Source organism: Sorex araneus, chromosome 3 (genome assembly GCF_027595985.1).
Source record: "Sorex araneus isolate mSorAra2 chromosome 3, mSorAra2.pri, whole genome shotgun sequence".
In the NCBI taxonomy this organism is placed as follows: Eukaryota; Metazoa; Chordata; class Mammalia; order Eulipotyphla; family Soricidae; genus Sorex; species Sorex araneus.
In genome coordinates this window covers 110,816,450-110,839,724 of record NC_073304.1, presented here as the reverse complement: position 1 = coordinate 110,839,724, position 23,275 = coordinate 110,816,450, and the positions used below count along the sequence as shown (strand labels likewise).

General features: G+C 44.4%; 1 protein-coding gene across 2 annotated transcripts; it reads right to left on the bottom strand.

The window, feature by feature from the left end:
- Positions 1–11,989: 11,989 nt before the first annotated feature.
- On the bottom strand, positions 11,990–15,464 carry SEC61G (SEC61 translocon subunit gamma). 2 transcript variants are annotated; one of them, XM_012935061.2, is made up of 4 exons: positions 15,381–15,464; positions 14,760–14,858; positions 14,568–14,670; positions 11,990–12,179 (listed from the first exon to the last, which is right to left on the bottom strand). In XM_012935061.2, the coding sequence occupies exons 2-4, from the start codon at positions 14,851–14,853 to the stop codon at positions 12,170–12,172; spliced, it is 207 nt and encodes a 68-aa protein (XP_012790515.2). In that variant the 5' UTR covers positions 14,854–14,858; positions 15,381–15,464; the 3' UTR covers positions 11,990–12,169. The 2 variants fall into 2 exon arrangements, with proteins under 2 accessions (XP_012790515.2, XP_054988340.1); XM_055132365.1 differs by having other exon boundaries at positions 15,385–15,408.
- Positions 15,465–23,275: the final 7,811 nt, after the last annotated feature.

Below are 23,275 nucleotides of genomic sequence, written 5' to 3'. Positions count from 1 at the left end.
TGGAGCATTATGGCTTATATCATGACCATGCTTTCTGAATTCTCTCCCTCTCTCTCACCTCTCTCTCTCCATCCCTCCCCCTTCCCCTTTTGGGCTTTATGGTTTGCAATACTGGTGCTGAAAGGGCATCATGCAGAGCCCTTTACCTCCTTTCAGTAACTCAGATCTTGTTCAGAGTGATCATGTTCAACTATCATTGTCACAGTGGTCCCTTCTCTGTCCTAACTGTCCCCCTCCACCCCACTTGTGGCAAGTTTTTAACCATGGACCAGTCCTCCTGGCCTATGTGTTTCTACTATCTTTGGGTATTAGTCTTGTACTATATATGTTTTTTTTAAAATCCCACAAATGAGTGCAATCATTCTATCTCTGACTCATTTCACTCAGTATGATATGCTCCATTTCCATCAATTTATAAGTAAATTTCATGATTTCATTTCTTCCTGGTGGCTGAATAGTATTCCGTTGTGTTGATGTACAGTTTCTTTTCCAGTTGTCCGTTCTTGGGCACTTGGGTTGTTTTCAGATCTGGCTACTGTGAATAGTGCTCCTACTGTGAATAGGAGTGTGGATGGCTTTTCTTCATTTTTTTTTTTTTGGTCCTTAGGGTATATTCCCAGGAGTGACATTGCTGGGTTGTATGAAAATTCAATTTCCAGTGTTTTGAGGAATGCCCATATTGTTTTCCAAAAAGGCTGGAACAGTCAGCATTCCCACCAACAATGAAAGAGAGTCCCTTTCTCCCTGCATCCATGCCAGCACTGGTTGTTCTTATTCTTTTTGATGTGTGCCCGTCTCTGTAGTGTGATATGATATCTAATTGTAGTTTCGATTTGCATCCCCTTGTATGTTAGTGTCTCTAGCATTATTTTCATGTGTCTTTTTGGCCATTTGTATTTCTTCTTTGAGGAAGTTTCTGTCCATTTCTTCTCCCCATTTTTTGATGGGGTTGGATTTTTTTCTTGTAAAATTCTACCAGTGTCTTGTATCTCTTTGTTATTGACTCCTTATCCGACGGGCACTGCGTAAATACTTTTCCCACTCTGTGGACTGTTTTTGTACTCTGGTCATCATTTCCTTTGAGGTGCAGAAGCTTCTTAGTTTCACGTAGTCCCATTTGTTTATCTTTTCTTCATCTTTCTTGGTCAGTGGTGTTTCATCTTTGAGGATACCTTTAGCTTCAGTGTCATGAAGAGTTCTGCCTACATTTTCATCTATGTACCTTATAGATTCAGGTCTGGTATTGGGGACTTTAAACAGCTTTTGTCTGACTTTTGTGCCTGGTGTTAGAACAAAGTCTGAGTTCTTTTTATTTTGGCATGTAGCTGCCCAGCTTTCTCAGCACCACTTGCTGAAGAGGCTTTCCTTGTTCCTCTTCAAATTTCTTGCTCCTTTATCCGAGATTAAGTGATAATATATATATATATTTTTTCTTCTTTTTTTTTTTTTTTTTAGTCGAATCACCATGAGAACAGTTACAAAGCTTTCAGGTTTAAGTCTCAGTCATACAATGATCAAACACCTGTCCTTTCACCAGTGCACATGTTCCATCACCAAGAATCTCAGTATAGCCCCCTCCCACCCCCCACCCTGCTTGTGTGGCAGATGATTTACACTTTACTCTTTCTTTACTTTGATTACATTCAATTTTTGACAGAAAACCCACCATTATTATTTGGGATTAGCCCTTAAAATCAGACTTGCCGAAAAAGCATCATTAGATCATTTGTTTTCTATCGCTGATAATGAAGAGCATATGATGTTGGTTTTTGGAATTCCGCTATTTTAGCAAGTAAGTCCAGAGGTATTTCTGCCAGCACCCACTGTGTTCTGAGATTGGTGTGTGTGCCTCTGGGTTCATGGCCATTCCGGAGCGGAGGAGCTATTCGTGGGCAGTCTAAGTGATAATATATTTGAGGGTCTGTGTAAGGACAGCCAACTCTACTCCATTGATCTGAGGGCCTGTCTGTATTCCAGTACCATGCTGTTTTAATTACCACCACTTTACAGTACAGCGTGAAGTTGGGAGAGAGGATGCCTCCCATCTTCTTTTCCCCAAGAACTGCTTTAGCTACTCGTGGGGGTTAATTATTTCACGTGAATTTCAAGAGTATTTGATCTATTTCTTTGAAAAATGTCTTGGTATTCTTATAGAGACTGCATTGAATCTGTATAATGCTTTGCCAAGTACTGCCATTTTGGTAACGTTAATCCTCCCAGTCCAGGAGCGGGGATATGTTTCTATTTCCTCCTGTCCTCCTTTATTTGTTGAAGCTGTGCTTAGTAGTTTCCTTTGTACAGGTCCTTCACACCGTTAGTTAAGCTGAGTCTGAGGTACTTGAATTTCTGAGGCACAATTTGAATGGGACTGTTTTTTAAAAATATCTCTTTTTTCCTTTTCATTATTTGTATATATGAAATCCATGGACTTTTGGATGTTGATTTTGTAACCTCCCACTTTGCTATGCAAATCTATTGTTTCTGATTGTTTTTTCATAGAGTCTTTAGGATTTTCTAAGTATAATATCATGTCATCTGCAAATAGTGAAAGTTTGATTTCTTCCTTTCCTATCTGGATGCCCTTGATATCTTTCTCTGCCTAACTAGCAAGAACTTCCACTACTATATTGACTAGAACAGGTGATAGCAGGCAATCTTGTCTTGTGCCTAATCTTAGAGAGAAAGCTTTTACTTTTTTCCCCATTGAGAATAATACTTGTGATAAATGATTTTGAGTATATTGAAGAAAGTTTTTGTTTCTTTTTGGGTCACACCTGATGATGCACAGGGGTCACTCCTGGCTCTCTGCACTCAGGAATTACCCCTGGCGGTGCTCAGGGGACCATATGGGATGCTGGGAATTGAACCCCGCGTGCAAGGCAAACACCCTACTCACTGTGCTATCACTCCAGCCCCTATTGAAGAAAGTTATTTCAACTCCCATTTCATTGATTTTTTTTTTATCATGAATGAGTGCTGGGTCTTGTCAAATGCTTTCTCTGCATCTATTGATATGATAATATAGTTTTTATTTTTTCTTTTATTGATATGGTGTATTGTGTTGATTGGCTTGTGAATATTAAACCATCCTCTTAACTGTTGGGATGAAACCCACTTAGTCATGGTGTATGATCCATTTGATGTATCGTTGAATTCTATTGCTAGCATTTTGTTGAGGATTTTTGCATCTTTGTTCATTCATAGATATCAGTTGTAATTTTCTTTTTGGTATATGGTCTCTATTTGCTTTTGGTATCAGGGTGATATTTACTTCATAGAAACTGTTCAGGTGTGGGGGGCTGGAGCGATAGCACAGAGGGTAGGGCGTTTGCCTTGCATGCGGCCAACCCGGGTTCAAATCCCAGCATCCCATATGGTTCCCTGAGCACCACCAGGTGTAATTCCTGAGTACAGAGCAAGGAGTAAGCTCCGTACATCGCCAGGTGTGACCCAAAAAGCAAAAAAAAAAAAAAAAGAAAAAAAAGAAAAAAAAAGAAAAGAAAGAAACTGTTCAGGTGTGTCTTGTTTCTTCAGTTTCCTAGAAAAATTTGGGAAGGATTGGCGGTAGGTCCTCTTTAAATGTTTGAAAGAATTCACTAGTGAAACCATCTGGGTATGGACTTTTGTATTTTGGAAGACTTTTGATTACCAATTCAATTTCCTTGGTAGTGGTAGGTCTATTCAGGTATTTCAAATCTTCTTGGTTCAGCCTAGAGAGGTTATAGGAATTCAAGAATCTATTCATTTCTTCTAGGTTCTCTTGTTTCATAGCATAAAAATTTTCAAATTAATCCCTGATGATCCTCTGAATTTCTGTGTTTTCTGTAGTGATGTCCCCTCTTTCATTTCTGATTTGATTTATTGAGTTCTCTTTCACTCAGTGAGTCTAGCGAGTGGTTCATTGATCTCGTTTGTTTTTTCAAACAACTAGCTCTTGATTTCATTGATCTTTTGAATTTTTTTTGGGGGGGGGTATTCCAGCTTGTTGATTTCTCCTCTAAGTTTGATTGTTTCCTTCCTCCTGCCTGGTCTGGGCTCCTTTTGTTGGTTATTTTCTAAGATGTTAAGCTGTGAAGTTAAGTTATTTTGTGGGCCCTTTCATCCTTCCTGATGAATGCTTGCAGAACTATAAACTTTTCTTAACACTGCTTATGTGGTGTCCCACAAATCCTTGTAGCTTGTGTCCTCATTCTTTTTTCTAGAAATTTTTTGATTTCCTCTCTGATCCACTGGTTGTTCATTAGTGAGCAGTTTAATTTCTAGGTGTTTGATTTGATTCTCCATTTCTGTGTATGATTAAATTCTATATTCAGTGTATAATGGTCTGAAAACATAGTTGATATAAATTCTAGCCTTTTGATTTTATAAAGTAATGTTTTGTGGCCCAGCATGTGGTCTATCTTGAAGATTGTCCCAGGTGTACTGGACAAGAATGAGCATTAGGCTTTTGGGAAATGAGTAGTACTATATATATCTACTAGCCCCCTCTTTTCATTTGTTTCTTCTAATTCAGTATCACCTTGCTGAGTTTTAGTCTCATTGATCTATCAAGAGATGATAAATAAGTGTTGAAGTCTCCAACTACTATTGTATTGCTATCAATGTCCTCTTTGGAGTCATTAGCAGATGTTTTATGTATTTGTTACTCTCTCATTGGGTACATATATGTTTAGGAGTGTAATTTCTTCCTGCTGTACATATTCCTTGATTATAAAGAAATGATATTTGCTGTCTCTTATAGCCTTTTTCATCCTGAAATCTGTCATTGCATATTAGTATGGTCACCTTGGCCTTCTTTAAGGAATTGTTTGCTTGTATAATTGTTTTCCAGCCTTTGACTATGAGTGTGTTTTTGCTCTGATTATTCAAACGTGTTTCTTGTAGGCAGAAGAATGTTGGATTCAATTTTTTAATTCACTTCACTACTCTGTGTCTCTTAATTGGTGCATTTAGACCACTAGCATTGAGAGAGACTATGGTCATGAGATTTTGCATCATCTTTCTGTATGGGTTTGATGTAGTTGTTGGGTTTGTCATGCTTTAAAGTAGCCCCTTCAGTCCTTCCTTCAAAATTGGTTTTAAGTCTATGAAGTTCTTGAGTTGTTGTTTATCCATAAAGTTTTTTATCATTCTTTCAGATCTGAATGAGAGTCTGACTGGGTAAAGTATTCATGTTGAGGTCTTAATTTCACTAATAGTTTTGTTTTTACTGTATCCCACCACTGACCTTTGGCCTAGAGGGCCTCATTCAATAGGTCTGCTATAGATCTAAGGGACACTCCTTTGCATGTAATTCCCAATTTTGATCTTGCTGCTTTCAGTATTGTATCTCTAGCTGTGGCTTTCATCATTCTGATTAGGGTGTGTCTTGGAGATGTGTTTGTTTTTTGTTAGGGTCTCTTTTAGCTGGTACCCTTTGGGCTTCTTGGAACTGGCTGATTATGTTATTCACTCTGGGAACTTTTCAGCAATGATGGCTTCAATTGTAACAACCTCATTGGGGTTGCCTCCCTGTCCTCTGGGACTCTGATGATTCTTTTGTTGTTCCTTTTTTTTTTTCTTTTTGGGTCACACCTGGCTATGCACAGGGGTTACTCCTGGCTCTGCACTCAGGAATCACCCCTGGCGGTGCTCAGGGGACCATATGGGATGCTGGGAATCGAACCCTGGTCGGCCGCGTGCAAGGCAAACGCCATACCCGCTGTGCTACCGCTCCAGCCCCTGTTGTTCCTTTTAATTCATTTTATAGTTCTCGTGTCTGCTGTTGACATATTTTGAGGCCTTTTTCCATCTTCTGCTGTTGCCTGCATCTCATATTCAAAACGTCTCATGGGATTTTTTTCCGCGTCTCATGTTCCAGCTCACTGGTTCTGTCGTCAGCTGCTGTTATTCGGCTGGTGAGGGCACCCACTGAGTTTTTTCACTTCATCTACCAAATATTTGATTAATGACATTTCTGTGTCTAGTCTTATTTCTGTTGCATACTCCCCTGTTTTACTGGATGTCCATTCCACAGTTTCTCTGGGCTCACTAAACGTTCTCACCATTTCTCCTTTAAATTCTTTACCAGAAGACCATCTAACTACCTTCAGCACCAGCAGCTTCTTGCAGAAATGCCTCCAGACTGTGAACTAAGCCATGGCCCATGCTGCCCCGGGAGGGGAAAGGTTTCTCTCTCTTGGCTTTTCCTTTCCGGCGGAGCAGGTGGCGACAAGCCATCTTATAAGGCCCACGAAACAGAGGTACAGAGCTTGCAAAGATGCAATTTTTGGCAGAAATTTCCCTGGACTTAGGTACTAAAATACGGAAATCCAAAGCCTCATATCTCTTTATTCTCAGCAAGAGAAAATAAATTATCAAATGCTGCCTTTTCAGGAGGTTCGATTTTGGGGGGGAATTCCAAATAATAATAGTGAGTTTTATGTTAAAATATTGAATGTAATCGAAGTAAAGAAAAATTAAAGTGAAAATTATCAGCTACAAAGGCAGGGGGTGGGGTGCGGAGGTATACTGGGGTTCTTGGTGGTGGAACATGGGCACTGGTGAAGGGATGGGTGTTTGAGCATTGTATCACTGAGACTTAACCCTGAAATCTTTGTAACTTTTCACATGGTGATTCAATAAAAAATTTTAAAAAAAACAGAATACAAAACAGAAAATAAATATTTTCCTTCAACTTAATGTGTTTACCTAGAAGGAATGTGATAACAAACTTTTATCATGTACGCTGTAACAGAAAAATAAATGGTTTAATAAAAGGTAAGTTGGAAAAAAAAATCTTTACCAGAGAGATTGTGTAGGTGGGCATTCCATTCCTAATCGAGGCTTCTGGGCTCTTATCTCCATTCTGTCTTTGTGGTGGGTTCTGAGCTGTTCCCCCATGACGCCTATGGCAGTCTGGAGGTAATTTTTTCTACGTGATCAGAGTGCCCCTCCCTCATATCAAACCCAGGGAGGACTCTGGGGTGCATGTTGGTCTCATCTCTCCCAGTCAAAAATATTTATTTCCTTCCAACTTGGTGTTCCTGTGTGTTTGTGCAGACCTTATGCTGATTCAGGAAATACATTCTTTGGCCTGAACTTACTGTGACTTTTTGATTAGGGTTGCCTTGTTTCTTGTGCTCCCCACTACTTCTGTGTGTCGGGGGGGGGGAATATTGATTGGAGTAAGGGTTAATGGACTATTGCCCTGAAGTGGTTGGGGTAGCCAGGCTGTCCTGTTGAAGGTTCAGTAGAAGAAACCAGAACTGTGGGGAGAGGAGAGCAGTCCCTGCCCAGAGGGGCCATGTGGAGAGCAAGCCCTGCGACCAGAACCCACAGCTGACCTGTCCTCCTGTGATGCACTCTGATGACCTCACTGACCTCTCTTTGTGATGCAGCCAGACAGCCTGGCAACCTCCCCACACGACGCCCCCGCCCTCACTACTTGGTTCATTGTGGAAACGCATAGGAAGCAAACATGTTTTGCTGCTTACCAAGAACTTGTGGTTGTAGAACCCCAAAGTGTACGGCACTGAAAAGGCTCAGAAATTGGGTGAGGACTCATTGCAGAACTCCGTGGAATTCTTCACGAAGACAGACGGACATAGAGGTTAGCAGAACAGGCCTGGGCAGCCCAGGATGCCAGAACAGCACTGATGCCCAGGATCAGTCTTCATCAACTCCCAGAGCATGATGGCGCAGGTGCTGTGTGTGTGGAGAGTGTGTGCACGTGTGTGTGAAAGTGTTTATCTGAAAGTATATTTGAGTTTGCACTTGAGATGGTGTGTGTGTATGTATGTGTATGCGTATGTGTATGTATGTGTATGCGTGTGTATGTATGTGTATGCGTGTGTGGATGTGTGTGTCTACATGTGTGTGTGTTATGGGATCACCTTGAGGGCAGCCTGCTCTAAGCAGGTGAGCCATCAAATCCAGCCCGCAAGGCAAAGCCACTGCTTGCTGAGTTGGTACTGGGAGGTGCTCTCTTGCCAAGACTTTTCTAAACTCGATTGTTTCAATTTCTTCCCTCTGGGAAGTCTGTGCAGACGCAGGTCAACCCAGCAATGTCTACCCAGCAAGGAGGAACTCAGGAGGGAGGGGGGAGGCAGCGCTCCTGGAGCTGAGCTTTTGTGATCATTCCTGAGCAGAGGTGGATGCGGGGAAGAGAGAGGCTGTTCTACATATCCTCCCGGTCCAATTCCTCTGAGGAAAGTCTGGAATCATCCTGCACCAACCAGAGCCAGACGTCCATGCAAAACGTTGAGATTGGCCTAGAAGAGCCAACTCCTCGAAGGGCACGGCCTTTAATGCCACGTCCTGAGACAGATGTCAGAGAACGAGCCTCAGTGCATCAGGAGAAGAAGGGTGAGAACCAAGGGGTGTGTGTATGCACATATGAAAGGGGAAGGGGAGAAGGCCCACCCAGAGGTGTCCTAGGGGCTGGTGTTGGGAAGGAGAGCCCGCTCTGAGAAAGCCGCCACAGGAAGCACCTTGAGGTGGGCCCGTGGTCTCCCCTTCCTGTTGGGGTCAGCTTTGGAGAATCCACGGGAGTGGCCATCTGGGTGACCTTTTCTCTTACTGATTCTTTAGCTCCAGCTCTGGAAGCATACTTGGCTCCATCTCAAAGGACAGAGCCATCAGCGACATCTCCAGGTCCAGCTGCAGGGCCACCTGCTCTGGCAACATTGGACAAGTCCCCAAAGGACCTACCCGGGTCACAACTGGAAGCCCAGGGTCTCAGCCCCACATCAGGGTCTCTGGCTGGAGACCCTCTCGCCAATGCCTATCTCTTCTTGGCATATTTTATTATTTTTATTCTTTGTTTTCACTTTATCTGTTATATTTACATTTAAATAAATTTTCATTGCTTTACTTTGTGAATGCCATTTTATTTTTGTTTTTGTTTATGAGCCTTACCTGGCAGTGCTCAATGCTTCCTCCTGACTCTTCGCTCAGGGATCTTTCTTGTCAGGGCTGATGAGACCATATGGTGTGCAGGGGATCAAACCCAGTTTGACTGCACGCAAGGCCATCTCCCTGCCCACTGTGCTCTCTCTCTGGTCTCAGCAGATGTTTTTCTCTATGGATACAATGAAGTCTTCTGAAAGTGCTGTGCGAAATTCACTGAATCCACTTCTGGTGTGTTTCCTGTCCCATCTGCTACCCTCAGTTCTTACCTACCCTCTTTCTCTAGGCCCTACAACCTCCAGGCTGTGTTTCGTTCCCAGTTTCTTTACCGAGTTTCTGTATTTTCTACAATGCGAATACAATTGGTACCTTGGGAGTTCTCCCACTATTTTAAAGATGAACCGATGATTTGGAGTATGATTTCATGTAGATTACCCATTGAAAGAGAAAGCCCAGGTGTTTCCATGTGCGGTGTTAAATGAAGCTCTTTAGAATAGAAACGCAGTGTGCTGGGTGGAGACTGTTCTATCGTGGCACCAGGCCCAGGAGAGGGACACCCGTGGCCCCTCACAGCCCAGATCAAAACTGAGAGGAGATGACAGCTGGAAGGCTGACCAGGATGAGGCGTTTGCCACAGTCCGGAGCCAGAGAATGGGCTCCCCTCCGTGTGTCCGAGACCTCTGGGGAGGCGTGTGGGAGAAGGGCAGAGGCAGGCAGGAGGCGCTCAGTAGTGGACCCGCCTGGCGGAAGTGGGGCCAGGACTGTCATCCTGAACACACCCAAGGGTGAGTGTGGCGCAGGGGCGTGGGTGGCTGTGGTCCTTGGCACCCCCAGTGTGGGATCAGTGGGCAGCACCCAAGGTGCACATCGCCACAAAGCCTGTGAGCACTGTGGGCCCCAGTACACAGCACAGGGGAAGAGAAGGGAAATAGACTAAACCGCCATCTGACATCTAATGAAGCAGCAGCACCAGAGGAGCCTCTCTCGGGGAGGTGGGACCTGCACCCAGTCCCCTCAGGGTCTCACCGCCTCAGGCGGACACACGGGGTGCTCTGGAGAGCGGCTGTCCGCTCACCGCCAGGCTGGAGTCTGGGCACCTGCGGAGACCGCGGGAGGGGAGCAGGCCCTGTAGATGCCTCTCCAGGAGTGACGTTGGACAGAGCCACCCCCCCTCTCTGGCTGACACAGGTGTCACCTGCCCCAGGGGCCTCTCCTCCGTGTGTCGGGAGCCCAGCGCCTACTCTGTGCAAAGGCCCAGCTCTCCTATGCATCATGGGGCTGAGCACACGCGAACGACCCTCGAGCAGGGATGGAGCGACCCCAACGAACTCAGGGTGTCGATGTTCCCGCTCCCCCCAATAAAATAAGAGGGGGGTCTGTGCCCCGGTGTTGCGGGCAGGGCCTGCAAGGCGCGGTGTGAACAGACTGCAGTGTTGGGAGCCCTGAGTGTGGCGACTGCTGACGTCAGCAGATGTGGCCCGAGCCCCCTGCTGCTCCCCGAGAGGGTCCGGGCACTGGCTCCAGGGCTGACCGCTCGCCGGGAGGACCCCGACACCAGCCCTCCTCCCCCTCCCCCCGGCATAGGGCGGGGGCGCCTCGAGTCGTCTGCAAAGAATCAGATGGACTTGGTGGTCTTGAATGCCCGTACCTGCTCACAAGAAAAATCAGGGTGGTCCGGGGGCGGGGGGTCAGCGCCACCCCACGGTGCATCGGCCAGTGGGCCGGAGACCATCCCTCGGAACAAGGCCGAGCGTCCAGACGCCAGAGCCCTGTCCGATGGCACCGGCTGCGGCGCCCAGGGGAGGGCCGAGGTGTGGGCGAACCCGGACACACAGAATGGAACACACAAAACAGGTACAACCAGATCTGTTAAGACCATGCTAGGTATTCACCAAGAATAAGACACATATTACAAAATGTGTGGCTAACCAATTTTTCTTTTTTTTTTTTTTCTCTGCTTTTTTTGGTGTCACACCCAGTGATGCTCAGGGGTTACTCCTGGCTCTGCGCTCAGGAATTACTCCTGGTGGTGCTCGGGGTCCCCTATAGGATGCTGGGGATCGAACCCGGGTGGGCTGCATGCGAGGCAAACACCCTACCCGCTGTGCCATCGCTCCAGCTAACCAATTTTTCACAAATAACTTGGGAATAAAAATTTATATTGAATTAATAAACATAACAGCTTTCCTTTTGTGAGAAATAGTTTCATTTTTGTATTACTATTTTACAAAACGGAAAAAATAAGGTTCCATCTCATTTCATGATTATCAATGAATGCTTTACAAAACTCAGAACTAGAATGTTTGAACAGTATGACAAAGTTTATAAGGATCTCACTGAAAACAAAAATTTTGTGGGGGTAAGCGTGGGACTACACCTGTGCTCTGGAATCTCTTAAAGTGCTCTGGGAACTTATGCAGTGCCAGAGACTGGGCCTGGGCCAGATGTGGACAGGGCAACTGCTTTAGCCCTGTACTACCCGAGTCTGCTCACTGAAATTAAATGGAAACCTTGAGTAACATATAAACATTACATTTTGAATGTTTCAATGTACAAACCCTAGCCTGGATGCTGGAGATAGTCCAGTGGTGGGGTTCTTGCCTTGCAGGTGGCTGACCAGGCTTGGTTCCTGACATCCTGATGGTCCCCTGAGCACAACCAGGAGTGATTCTTGACTGTAGGGCCATAATTTAGTCCTGAGCATCTCTGGGAGTGACCCCCAAATTTAAATCAATCCTATCCTACCCTCAAACTCTCACTCTTTTACCACCCTTTCAGTCCTTCTGTTTCTGATGTAAAAGCACTCGGTTGTACAAAATGTCACTATGCCCTTTAATTTCTTCTACAAATCAAATACAGAGGGAAAAAAGAGGAAGGGAAAAGAGCCCATTATTGGGAGATCACTGAAGATATAGTACAGTGTGGAGAGCTCTTACCTTGCACAATACAAACCTGGGAACCCTGATACCCCCTCTGCCCCCGAGGTTTTCCAAAGAGTGATCTCCCTGGCAGAGGCAGGAGTAAGCCCTCACACCGCTGGATGTGGCTTCCCTCAAACAAAACAAATCTTAATGCTTTCCATTAAAATTTCATAAATGTATGTAACAGAGAAAAAGAAGTTTATTTTGAAATTATATTTTAATTTAGGAATAGAAAACACCTTGGAAGAAAAATAGGAAAAAACACAAAATATATGGGGCAAATTTTTACTTCATGAACTTCTCAAAGTCTCACTTCTTCACCAATCCCCAAGATGAAAAACATTCATCTGTAAAGATATTCAGCCACCACTGTATGAAAAAAGAAAAAAACATTTTTAAGTGCATATAGTAATAAAAATGTACATAATAGTCTAGAATCTTCTTGAATATGAAAAATATGAATTATATAGCAAATGGTTAACCAAGAAGGGATTCAATCTGATGCACAATCAGCCAATTGAGAACAAGGAATGCAGAACAGCACAATAACCCTCCACCAGCATATCTTACCATGAACACTCAAGAACCGGAAACAACAAAAATCGCCTTCTACAGAATGTTTTAAAAGCATTTAACTATTAAAACTGTAAATTTAATTCAATGATACTTTAGTACTATGATCCTAAGAGTAATAAATTAATGAGAATTAGAAACATTAAGTGCTTATGTTATTAAACTGTACTGCTAAAATACCCACAATGGTCTTTAACTCCTTTACTTTAAATTAATATAGTGATATCAATTTTTATTTATTTATTTTTATTGAATCACTGTGAGCTAGTTACAAAATTGAACACCCATCCCTCCACCAGTGCACATTTTCCACATTTCCTCACAATGTCCCCAGTATCTCCCCCAACTCCCACCCCACTCCTCCCTCTGCCTCTGTGGCAATTTCTCTCTTACTTTCTCTACTTTTGGCCATTATGGTTTGCAATACAGATACTGAGAGGCTATCACATTTGGCCCTTTGTCTACTTTCAGCTCACATCTCCCATCCGGAGCGATCTCTCCAACCATCATTGACTTAGTAATCTTTTCTCTGTCCCGGCTGCCTTCTTCCCCAACTTATGAGGCAGGCTTCCAACTGTGGAACAATCTCTCTGGCCCTTGTCTCTACTGTCCTTGGGTTTTAGTCTCATATTATGAGTGATATCAATTTTAATTGCTATAATCTCATGGAAGAAAAAGTTTCAGTATAAGGGGAAGATGTGGTAACTCAACCTAATCAAAGAGAAATCTGTCATATTTCACTTGCTATAAACTTCAAAATGACTCAAACAGTAATGCTCTCTGAAGCAGGAAAACAGATTTTCAAATATTATAGTTGCAAGAGCAAAGCATGGAAAGACTATGTTTCCTGATAATTTCCTCACAAAATGTTTGACTTCATTTTAATAAAAATATAAATAAGGATCTATTTTAGGTCACAACTTAGAATACATAATCCTAAATATCTCTGTGGTAGTTAAGCTTCCAACAACAATAACCCACACTTAAATCTTTTTGTCTTTTCCGTGCCTCTACCTAAAGGTTAGGCTATCTACCCACCACAAGCAGTGACTTATTAAGTAACACCACCTAGACTCCCCACTGCATAATTTTGTTTCAAGACCCCTAGCAGATGCTTGAGATCACAGAGAGAACTGAACCCTGTATGTACTGTCTTTTTTCCTGTATACATACCTGTAATAAGCTCAATTTACAAATTAAGCATAGTAATAATTTATATGTAATAAAAATACATAACAAAATAGAATAGGTTAATTGCAGGTAGTATTTTCAGACCAAGGTTGATCGCAGGTAACTAAAAATAGTAACTAAGAAGGGAGAGGACCAAATCATTTTTATTTAAAAATTTGTTTTTGATTTTTGGGTCACACCCCGCATTGCTCAGGGGTTACTCCTGGCTCTGCACTCAGGAATTACTCCTGGCGGTGCTTGGAGGACCATATGGGATGCTGGGAATCGAACCTCGATTGGCCGCATGCAAGGCAAATGCCCTACCCGCTGTGCTATTGCTCCAGCCAGGACCAAATCATTTTTAGGGTTTTACATGACTTAAGTGACATCCCAGTGAAAAACCCTTATCTTTTGTGAATAAACTGGACATCAAGAAGCTACGTTAACTGCCCAAGGCTATGATAGCAATTAAGTTACCAATGGGATTTGAATATAAGTTATTCAGTGAACTCATATCACCCTGACCTTCAGACAAGGAGCATTTTGTCTGCCGTTTAAAAATTAACAGGCTAATATGCCAAATAAAGAATATTTGCAATATTGGTGCTATCAGAGAATGCTTGCTTTGTTATGTACTAAGTGTTTGTGACCCATTCCTGGACACTTTAAAAATTTTACTATTAAAGAAAATAGTGTCACAAGATTGCGTAAGATACAAATCTACCTTGAATTATCAGGCATTCAGTAAACACCAGTAGATTCTAACAGGATCAGCTGCCAATCGATGTATGTATTTCAGTTTAAATGGTTCTAATTCTTATTCCATATTAGAAATGACATAATTTATTCACACAATTGAGTTGGGACGGGGCTGTTGGGGTTTGTGGGAGAGGGAAGGGGTCCACTGGTGACAGGTGTGGTGCTCAAATCGTATGCACAAGAAACCATTACTAATAGCATTACAAACCACAGATTCTCAATTTAAAAAAGGAATTTATCTTATAGTTTACTTACACAATTATGTTATTAATGGGGATATGGATCAATTTCACAAAAAAGCCAATAAATCCCATTATAGCAAATCCTATTGCTGTTGCCATGGCAATCTTCTGGAATTCTGGAAAAAAAATCATCAAACAGGAAAATATTGACGAAAGGCTTAGGAAATACAAATATACTTTTTCTCTTGTCTTGAAACTAGACTACCTTTTCTATCAGGCTTGGTGCATCTTTTGACCAGGCGAATTGAGTCCTTCACAAACTGCCGACTTGGCTCCACGAACTGCATTACCTGATCCATGATGTCTGTTGGAAAAGAGATAAGGAAAAACGCGATTCACTGCTACTATTTATCGCGTCTCAGGGCAAGAATCCGTGACTCAGTGCTTTAAGTCCATTCCACTTCATAGAAAAACCCCCAAGCGCAGGGTCCGCGCCTAAACGGGCTGCGCATCAACTCGGCCAAGCACCAACTCAAACGCTAGCGCCGGCCCCGAGGGTCCCGCACGAGAGGCCACCGTGGGACCCACGGGTAAGCCAGGTCACCCCCGCGGGCCCCCTCGCCTGAGAGTCACGCCACGCGGCGTCCTTGGCGTGTCTGTGCGCTGTCGACCCACTACACGCGCCCTTTTCCAAACGACCCCGCGGTTCCCGGCGGGCAGCCCTGCCCCGCGGCCGGCCCCCTTCCCAGCCCACTCCGCTTTCCGTTCGGCCTCGCTGGCGGCAGCCGGGCCGCAGGCCCCTGGCAGGTGCTCCCTTCAGCCCTTCCCGGGCCGCAAGACGCCTCCCGGGCCGCACGGCGCCCCCAGAAACCCGCAAAAGCCTCACCCGCCTGCACAGAGAGTCTAGGTACACGTCGCACTACTGCACGGCCTAAGCCCACCGGAACCGGAACTCCCTCTCAAGTCCTCGGCCCGCCCACCGCCTCCTGCCATTGGCCCGCCTCCTTTCTTTCATTGGCCCACTCGCCGCCTTCCTTCCAGGGGCCCGCCTACCCCCTCCTTTCATTGGTCACGCCTACTTGAATGCGCAGTCGCAATGGGACATGCGCGTGTGTCTTCCCGGAAGCGGCTTCTCCTTGACCAAACCGGTGGGTCCCCCGCCCGTGACGTCACTGTGCTGTTGCACCCGAGAGCTTCGCCGTTGCTTCACGGCCGCGTAAAGGCCCCGCGCGTGTGCCCTTCGCGCCGGCTGCTGGGTCCCCGGCTTTGGCCCGGGGGCTGGGCCGGGGATGGCCCAGGGACTGGCTCGGGGCTCGCCCGTTTCTCCGCGCCGAGCCCGGCTCCGCCGCGGACGCGGGTCACGGTGTGCGCCGTCGCGGGCCTGGCGCTCTGTATTTTGGAGGGAGCCGTTCTCCCGACGTTCACTCAGCCGCGTGCGCTGTGGGCACGCCTGACGGTGCAGTTCCTAATGCTGCAGTGAGCAGTTCAGGCTTGCAGGAAAGGCGGCCAAGGCGTCGAAGCGTGTGGTATGACCGGGCTGGCCGGAGCGAGCGTGCAGCGGTCACCTGCCTTCCCGACCAGTACCCCGTGTGGGGGTGTGCCCTGAGCATGGCAGAGTGGAGCCTAGAAACAAAGACTAAATAGATGTTTTCCAGGAAGGTGTAACAACCATAAATTGGTGTTTCTCTAACAGACTTAGAAGTACAGGTTTCTCCTATCCAGAAGTAGACCAGTTTTAGGAAGACTCTTGTGAGTCAAAAATACCATAAAAAGCATAAACAATAACCATTACTTTATATGGAAGAAAATTTTAGCATTGTCAGGTTAAAAAATAGTTTCATTGTCCCGTTGATTGTCGAATTTCTCGAGTGGTCTCAGCAACCTCACCATTCGTCCTATCCCTGTGATTTTAGAAGCCTCTCTGCTCGGCTTCCCAACGATGCTGCATTGGAGGCTCTTTCAGGGTCAGGGGAATGAGACCCAGCTTGTTACTGGTTTTGGCATATGAATACACCATGGGAAGCTTGCAAGGCTCTCCCATGTGGGCAGGAAACTCTCAGTAGTTTTTTTTTTTTTTTTACTGAAAAAATAGCTTACCAACCAAGTAATATAAACTAACATAAAAGATCAACACACAAAATACCACTTGCATCTAATAAAAGCAAGAATGCTGAGATAGGAGTCAGAGAAATAATACAGTGAATCACTTCTTGGGGTAAGCCTATAGTAAGCCCTGAACACAGCTGGGTGAGCCCCCAAAAGGATAAAACAAAAATATAAATAAACAGCTTATGTAAAGTGCATTTCGGTAAGTTTTGTGGCATTACTCTTACTGCTTCCTGTGCCATTGCCTCTAAAATAAAACCAGTGGTCACTTGAAAATAAAACAAATGCTTTGATTTTTCGTTTTGTCCTAGAAGCAAAAATTCTGTTTTAGTTATGAAAACAGGTACTATTTCAGATCTTTCATAAGAGCAGCGACATAACAAAAATTTTCCAAAATCTATAAATATCTGTATCACTGTATCACTGCCATCCCATTACTCATTGATTTGCTCATGCAGGCACCAGTAGCGCCTCCATTGTGAGACTTGTTACTATTTTTGGCATATGGAATGTGCCAGGGGTAGCTTGCCAGGCTCTGCCTTTCAGGGGAGATACTTTCAGTAGCTTGCTGGGCTCTGAGAGGGATGGAGGAATTGAACCCCGGTCGGCCGCGTGCAGGGCAAATGCCCTACCTGCTGTGCTATAAACGGAGCAAAAAATTTATGCAATGATCTACTAACAATAGATTTTAGCAACTTTTAGCAATTTACAGAATTAGGGAAAACAATCAGTTAAATGAAGATCTGAAGATAACCTTGTTAGCCTAATTTACTTTTAAATGGAGTATTACTCCCTCAAGTAATGCTCCATTTAATGGTAAATTTAAATGGTACATTTAATGGTAAATTTAATGGACTGGATTGATAGCACAGTGGGTAGGGCATTTGCCTTGCACGCAGCCGACCTGGGTTCGATTCCTCCATCCCTCTTGGAGAGCCTGGCAAGTTACTGAGAGTATTCCACCCACACGGCAGAGCCTGGCAATGGTGTATTTGATACTCAAAAACAGTAACAAGTCTCACAATGGAGACATTACTGGTGCCCACTCGAGCAAATCGATGAACAACAGGACTACAGTGCTATGGTGCATTACTCCCTCAAACAGCAAAATATACATATTTAAAATGCATATGATGACTTCACCAAGATAAAACATGCTACATCATAAAATGAATGAATACATTTATTTAAAAACATTTATTGAGGCATTGTGATTTATGAAGTTATTTATGATTTTCAGGCATCCAGTGTTCCAGTGCCAGTCCCTCCACTTGTGCCCACTTCCCTCTACCAGAGTCCGCAGTGTCCCTCCTGTCCCCCAGCCTGCCTCTCTGGCAGGCACCTTGCTGTGTTTTCAGTCTGAGTTGGCAACTAGGGTTTCATGCGTGGGGTCTCCCAGCACCGCCTCCACCAGAGTGACCATCTTCCTCCACTGTTGTCGCACTGTCACCAATGAAAATAGCTTTTTGGTTTTTTTTTTCAATTTTTGGGCTAAACTTGGCACTGCTCAGGCGTCACTCCTAGTGGGACTTTGGGGACCATATGGGGTGCCGTGGATTGAATCTGGGCTGGCCATAGCAAGGACCCAACCCACTATACTATTGCTCCATCCTGATAGTTTTTTTTTACCTGATCATTGTGGAATTAAATTAGGAATCCATAAAATATATAGGAAAACGCTCAAGTATTTGAAAGCAATATTTCTAGAAGCCAGATTGAAAAAAAAGATCAGGGATATTAGAAAATAATTAGAAAGAATGACAAGAATGTGCAGTCACACGCATATGTTATGTACACACCACTATGTACAACCACACGCACATATGTTATATACACACCACTTCCACAGAAATTGTTAAAAAAATTGCTGTGAACTTGTGAATTTGGACTTAAATATATATCAGAATTTATTGTTGGAAAAATACAGAGGTAAAATGTTTTTGGAAGATTGCCAGTACTTTCCCCCCTCCCTTACTCCCCTTTTTGGGTCATATCTGATGATGCTCCGGGGTTATGCCTGGCTCTGCATTCAAGGATTTCTCCTAGTGGTGCTTGGGGAACCATATGGGATTTCAGGGGTTGAATATGGGTTGGCATATCTTACCTGCTGTACTGGTGCTCTGGTCCCAGATTGCCAGTATTATGTAAAAGTAAGCATGCACCATCCTATGGCCCACAATGATAATTTTAGGGTTTACTGGTTATATAAAAACACATTTATAATAGAACTTGGACAAGAATATAACATTTATTCATTATCATTTATTCAATTATCCAAGACTACATTAGAGAACTGTATAAGCAAGTATACTTCTACAACTAGAAGCTACTTCAAAATTTAAAAAAAATGATGAGTATTGTCACTGTCATCCCATTGTTCATCGATTTACTTGAGCAGGCACCAGTAACGTCTCTATTCTTCCCAGCCCTGAGATTTTAGCAGCCTCTCCTTACTTGTCTTTCCCAACGATTGGAGGCTCTTTCAGGGTCAGGAGAATGAGACCTATTGTTACTGTTTTTGGCATATCGAATACACCACGGGTAGTTTGCCAGGATCTGCCGTGCGGGTAGAATACTCTCGGTAGCTTTCCGGACTCTCCGAGAGGTATGTGTATATACATATACATACATCACTGTATCACTGTATCACTGTCATCCCATTGTTCGTTGATTTACTCGAGTGGGCATCAGTAACATCTCTATTACACTCAGCCCTGAGATTTTAGCAGCCTCTCCCTACTCGTCTTTCCCAATGATTGGAGGCTTTTTCAGGGTCAAGCGAATAAGAACTATTGTTACTATTTTTGACATAACGAATACATCATGGGCAGCTTGCCAGGCTCTGCCATGCGGGTGGAATACTCTCGGTAGCTTGAGGGGCTCTCTGAGAGGTATGTATATATATAAATATACATATGTAATATTTATAAATGTATATATGGCTGTCATCCCCGGGGCCCCTCGGAGGGGATGGGCTCCAGCCTCCCTCCCCACCCCGAGCACAGCTCCCGGCAGCTGAAGACCACCAGAACCTAGCTACAGCCATGCTTGAGGCCCCTCTCCACACGTTCGGACAGGCCTCACGCATGAAGGTACCGGCAGAGGAACTCAGGTGTGTGTAATCCCATCAATGGCCGACATCCAGAGAGAGACTTAAAAGCAAGCTCTCAGAAACGCGTGGCCGCTTTGTGGCCATGCGATATCTTGTAGCCTACTTCTCCCTCTGGGAGAAACTGGCAAGCTTCTGAGAGTTCCTGCCCACATGGGACATCCTTGCAAGCTTCCCATGGTGTATTCATATGCTAAATCCAGTAACAAGCTGGATCTCATTCCCCTACCCTGAAAGAGCCCCCAGTGCAACATCGTTGGGAGGGCTGAGTCGAGATAGACTTCTAAGATCTCAGGGAAAGGACTAATGGAGAGGTTACTGAGCCTGCTCGAGAAATCGATGATTAATGGGATTTCGTGATTCGTATATATATATATATATAATATATATATATATATTACTCTATAATTTGTTGCCTACTGTCTGAACTACATCAAATATGGTGTGGTAATTATGGAAAATGGGTAGGAAGTGTCTTTATAATGTGTCACATGGCCTTGAGTGTGGTGGCAGTTGGGTAGTGGAGGTTGGCTGCCGGGGCTGGGTCCCTTGGGGCAGGAAAGGTTCTCACCCGCCCCCCTCTGGGGCACCCCAAGTGAAATGATGAATATAAAATTTAGAAAATTTAAAAAGCCTATGCAAAAAATACATGCTATGCAATCCTATTTGTAAGAAGGCAAAATTGACGTGTGGTGGAATATAACTGATTTTGAGAACAGGGTCTGAGCCACAGTGAGGAAACTTAGAGTGAAAGTCATCTAATTTGGAACCAGAGTGATTGTGTAGTGGGTAAGGAGCTTATGTTGCGTCAGCTGGCCCACGTTCTATCCCGAGCACCACATGTAGCCCCTTTAGCACCACCAGAGTGATCCTTGAGCACAGAGCCAGGATTTAATCCCTAAGCACAGCTGGATGTGCTCCGTGGACTGTATGACAGGAAATAAACATTTCTCAGGCTCCGTTGTATCCTAGCACTGTTAGCGCTAAGAAATTTGACAGTAACGTTTTTTAGATCTTACTTTGTACCCCTTAAGTGATTGAAGAATTCTTTTTCTATCAAGGGGGACCAAATGTGATGCCAGGGATTGAACCAGGATCAGCCACATGAGGCAAGTCCCTTAACCCTTGGACTATCTCTCCAGCTCCTGGGTTTTATTTCTTTTTCTTGGTGGGGGGATATTGGGCCACATCTAGCTGTTTCCAGGGCTTACTCCTGGCTCTGCATTCAGGAATCAGTCATGGCAGTGGTATGGAGACCACATAGAGTGCCAGGGATCCAACCCTGGCCCACGCATGGAAGGCAAATGCCCTACATGCGGTACTGTGACTCCAGTTAAAATTTAAACCCCCTGCACCTGGGTTTTAATAGCAAATAAAATCTGCCTCAATGAAAATTTAAAATATGTATCCATTTTCCACAGACTAATGGATTGTTTTTCTTCTTTTGCTGTCCAGGGTCTCTTGATTAGTCTTGATTCCTAAGATCGTGTGTGTGTGTGTGTGTGTGTGTGTGTGTGTGTGTGTGTGTGTGTGTGTTTACATTTATGTATCCTGGTTAAGCTGTTAGGGTATATCTTCAAAGAGACTAGCCTTTTGGTATCTTTTCTTTGTGTAATGTTTTTTTCATTGCTTCCTGTGATCAGTGAAACCTTTTTGTATTTAATTCTGTTTTTATACTCTTGTAGTGCTTTTTCTTGCCATTTGTATGTCATTCTCTGGCTGAATTTCATTTTTCACTAATAATGCAGCTTTATATTTATTTCCTCCCATTTTATGAAGTTCCTGTCTTTATTAAGGCTCTTTGTTACAGAAAGTAGTTATGGAGTGTTTATTTTTTTTTAAATCTCTGCCTTATTTTTTTTTATTAGTTTATTTTTAATTAGAGAGTCATCGTGAGGGTACAGTTACTGATCCATACATCTTTGTGCTCATGTTTCCCCCATACAAAGTTCGATAACCCATCCCTTCACCAGTGCCCATTCTCCACCACCAGTAAACCCAACATCCCTCCCCCCCTCTCCAGTCCCGTCTCCCCCCCCACCCCCCCCTGCCACTATGGCAGGGATTTCCCCTTTGTTCTCTCTCTCTGATTAGGTGTTGTGGCTTGCAATAAAGGTGTTGAGTGGCCATTGTTTTCAGTCTCTAGTCTGTATTCGGCCTGCATCACCCTTCCTCCACATGACCTCCAACCACATCAAAATAACTTTTTAAGATTGTGCCGGTGCTGGCTCTCTGAGGTTACACAGGGCTGGCTCTCTGAGGTTGCACAGGGCTGGCTCTCTGAGGTTACTCAGGTGCTGGCTCTCTGAGGTTACACAGGGCTGGCTCTCTGAGGTTACACAGGACTGGCTCTCTGAGGTTACTCAGGTGCTGGCTCTCGGAGGTTGCACAGGGTTGGCTCTCTGAGGTTACACAGGTGCTGGCTCGGAGGTTACACAGGGCTGGCTCTCTGAGGTTACACAGTGCTGTCTGCCTTATTTTTGTTTATTTGGTTTGTTTCTTTATGTTTTTGTTTAGGGTCACACTCAGCGATTCTCAGGGCTACTACTGGCTCTGTACTGAGGGGGTCACTCCTGGCAGTGTTCCTGGGACAGTTTGGGTTGCCAGAGATCAAACCTAGATGGGCCTCTTGCAAGGCAAATTCTCTACTCCATTGTACTCTACTCTGGTCCCTTATACTTCTGCTTTCAAATTCTTTATCTTCTGTAGACTGTTATTCTCTCTCTCTCTCTCCTCTGTTTTTCTCTGATTCACTTTTGTTCTCTTTCTCCATGATGTTACAACAGGAAGGGCTATAGCAGCAAGCTTCTGCTTCCAGGTTTTTTTAAATTTTATTTACAATCTTTTAAATTAAGACATTCTGATTTAAAAAATTATTCTTAGTTGTGTTTTAGGCATACTATGTTCCAGCACCAGTCCCACCATTGTGTCAACTTCCCTCCACAGGCGTCCTCACTTCCCTCCCCACCTGCACTCCTCCCACCGCCAGCCTCTGTAGGCACAGTTTTAAGCTGGTTGTTGTGGATTGGATTTCCTGCTTTCACTGTGGTTTGGTTCTGTAGCTATACCATTCCTCCACACTTCTGATGTAGTGGAGGCCTGTGAACCCCTAGTGTGCGTTACTTCCTGTCAGCCTCTTTTTCACTCTCCCTCCCATCTTTCCTTTGTCCTTCTCCTTCTTATACTCTGGAGTGATCTAGTCATTACCTCTGTGTAAACACACAAAAAAAGAAGAGAGGGGCACCACACCGGGCTCAGGACAGCTGCACTCTATCTCTCCCACTTCTCCCATCCCGGGGAGGTTGATGGCGATGACGAGGCAGGCGAAGGAAGGAAGGGCCAGGCTGGTTGGTCTCAGTTGCAGTTTATTCCATTCCCATCTCCATTCTCCTCTGATTCTCCTTCTGCTTCTTCCTCCCCCATGCTACTTCATTCTCCTTCTCCTCTGGATATGGATCTTGATCTGGCTTCTCCAGATTTCACACTGGGACTCGCTGGGCCCCAGCCCACTCTCACAGCCTAGTTAAAGCCCCAACCATGAGGGGTTGGGCTTACACATAGGTGTG

Bases quoted from the DNA above. Each gene is read 5' to 3' on its own strand.
- SEC61G (XM_012935061.2), bottom strand. From the start codon at position 14,853: ATGGATCAGGTAATGCAGTTCGTGGAGCCAAGTCGGCAGTTTGTGAAG. The intron at 14,671-14,759 runs GTAGTCTAGTTT...TTTTTTTTCCAG, and splicing joins CACCAAGCCTGATAGAAAAG to AATTCCAGAAGATTGCCATG.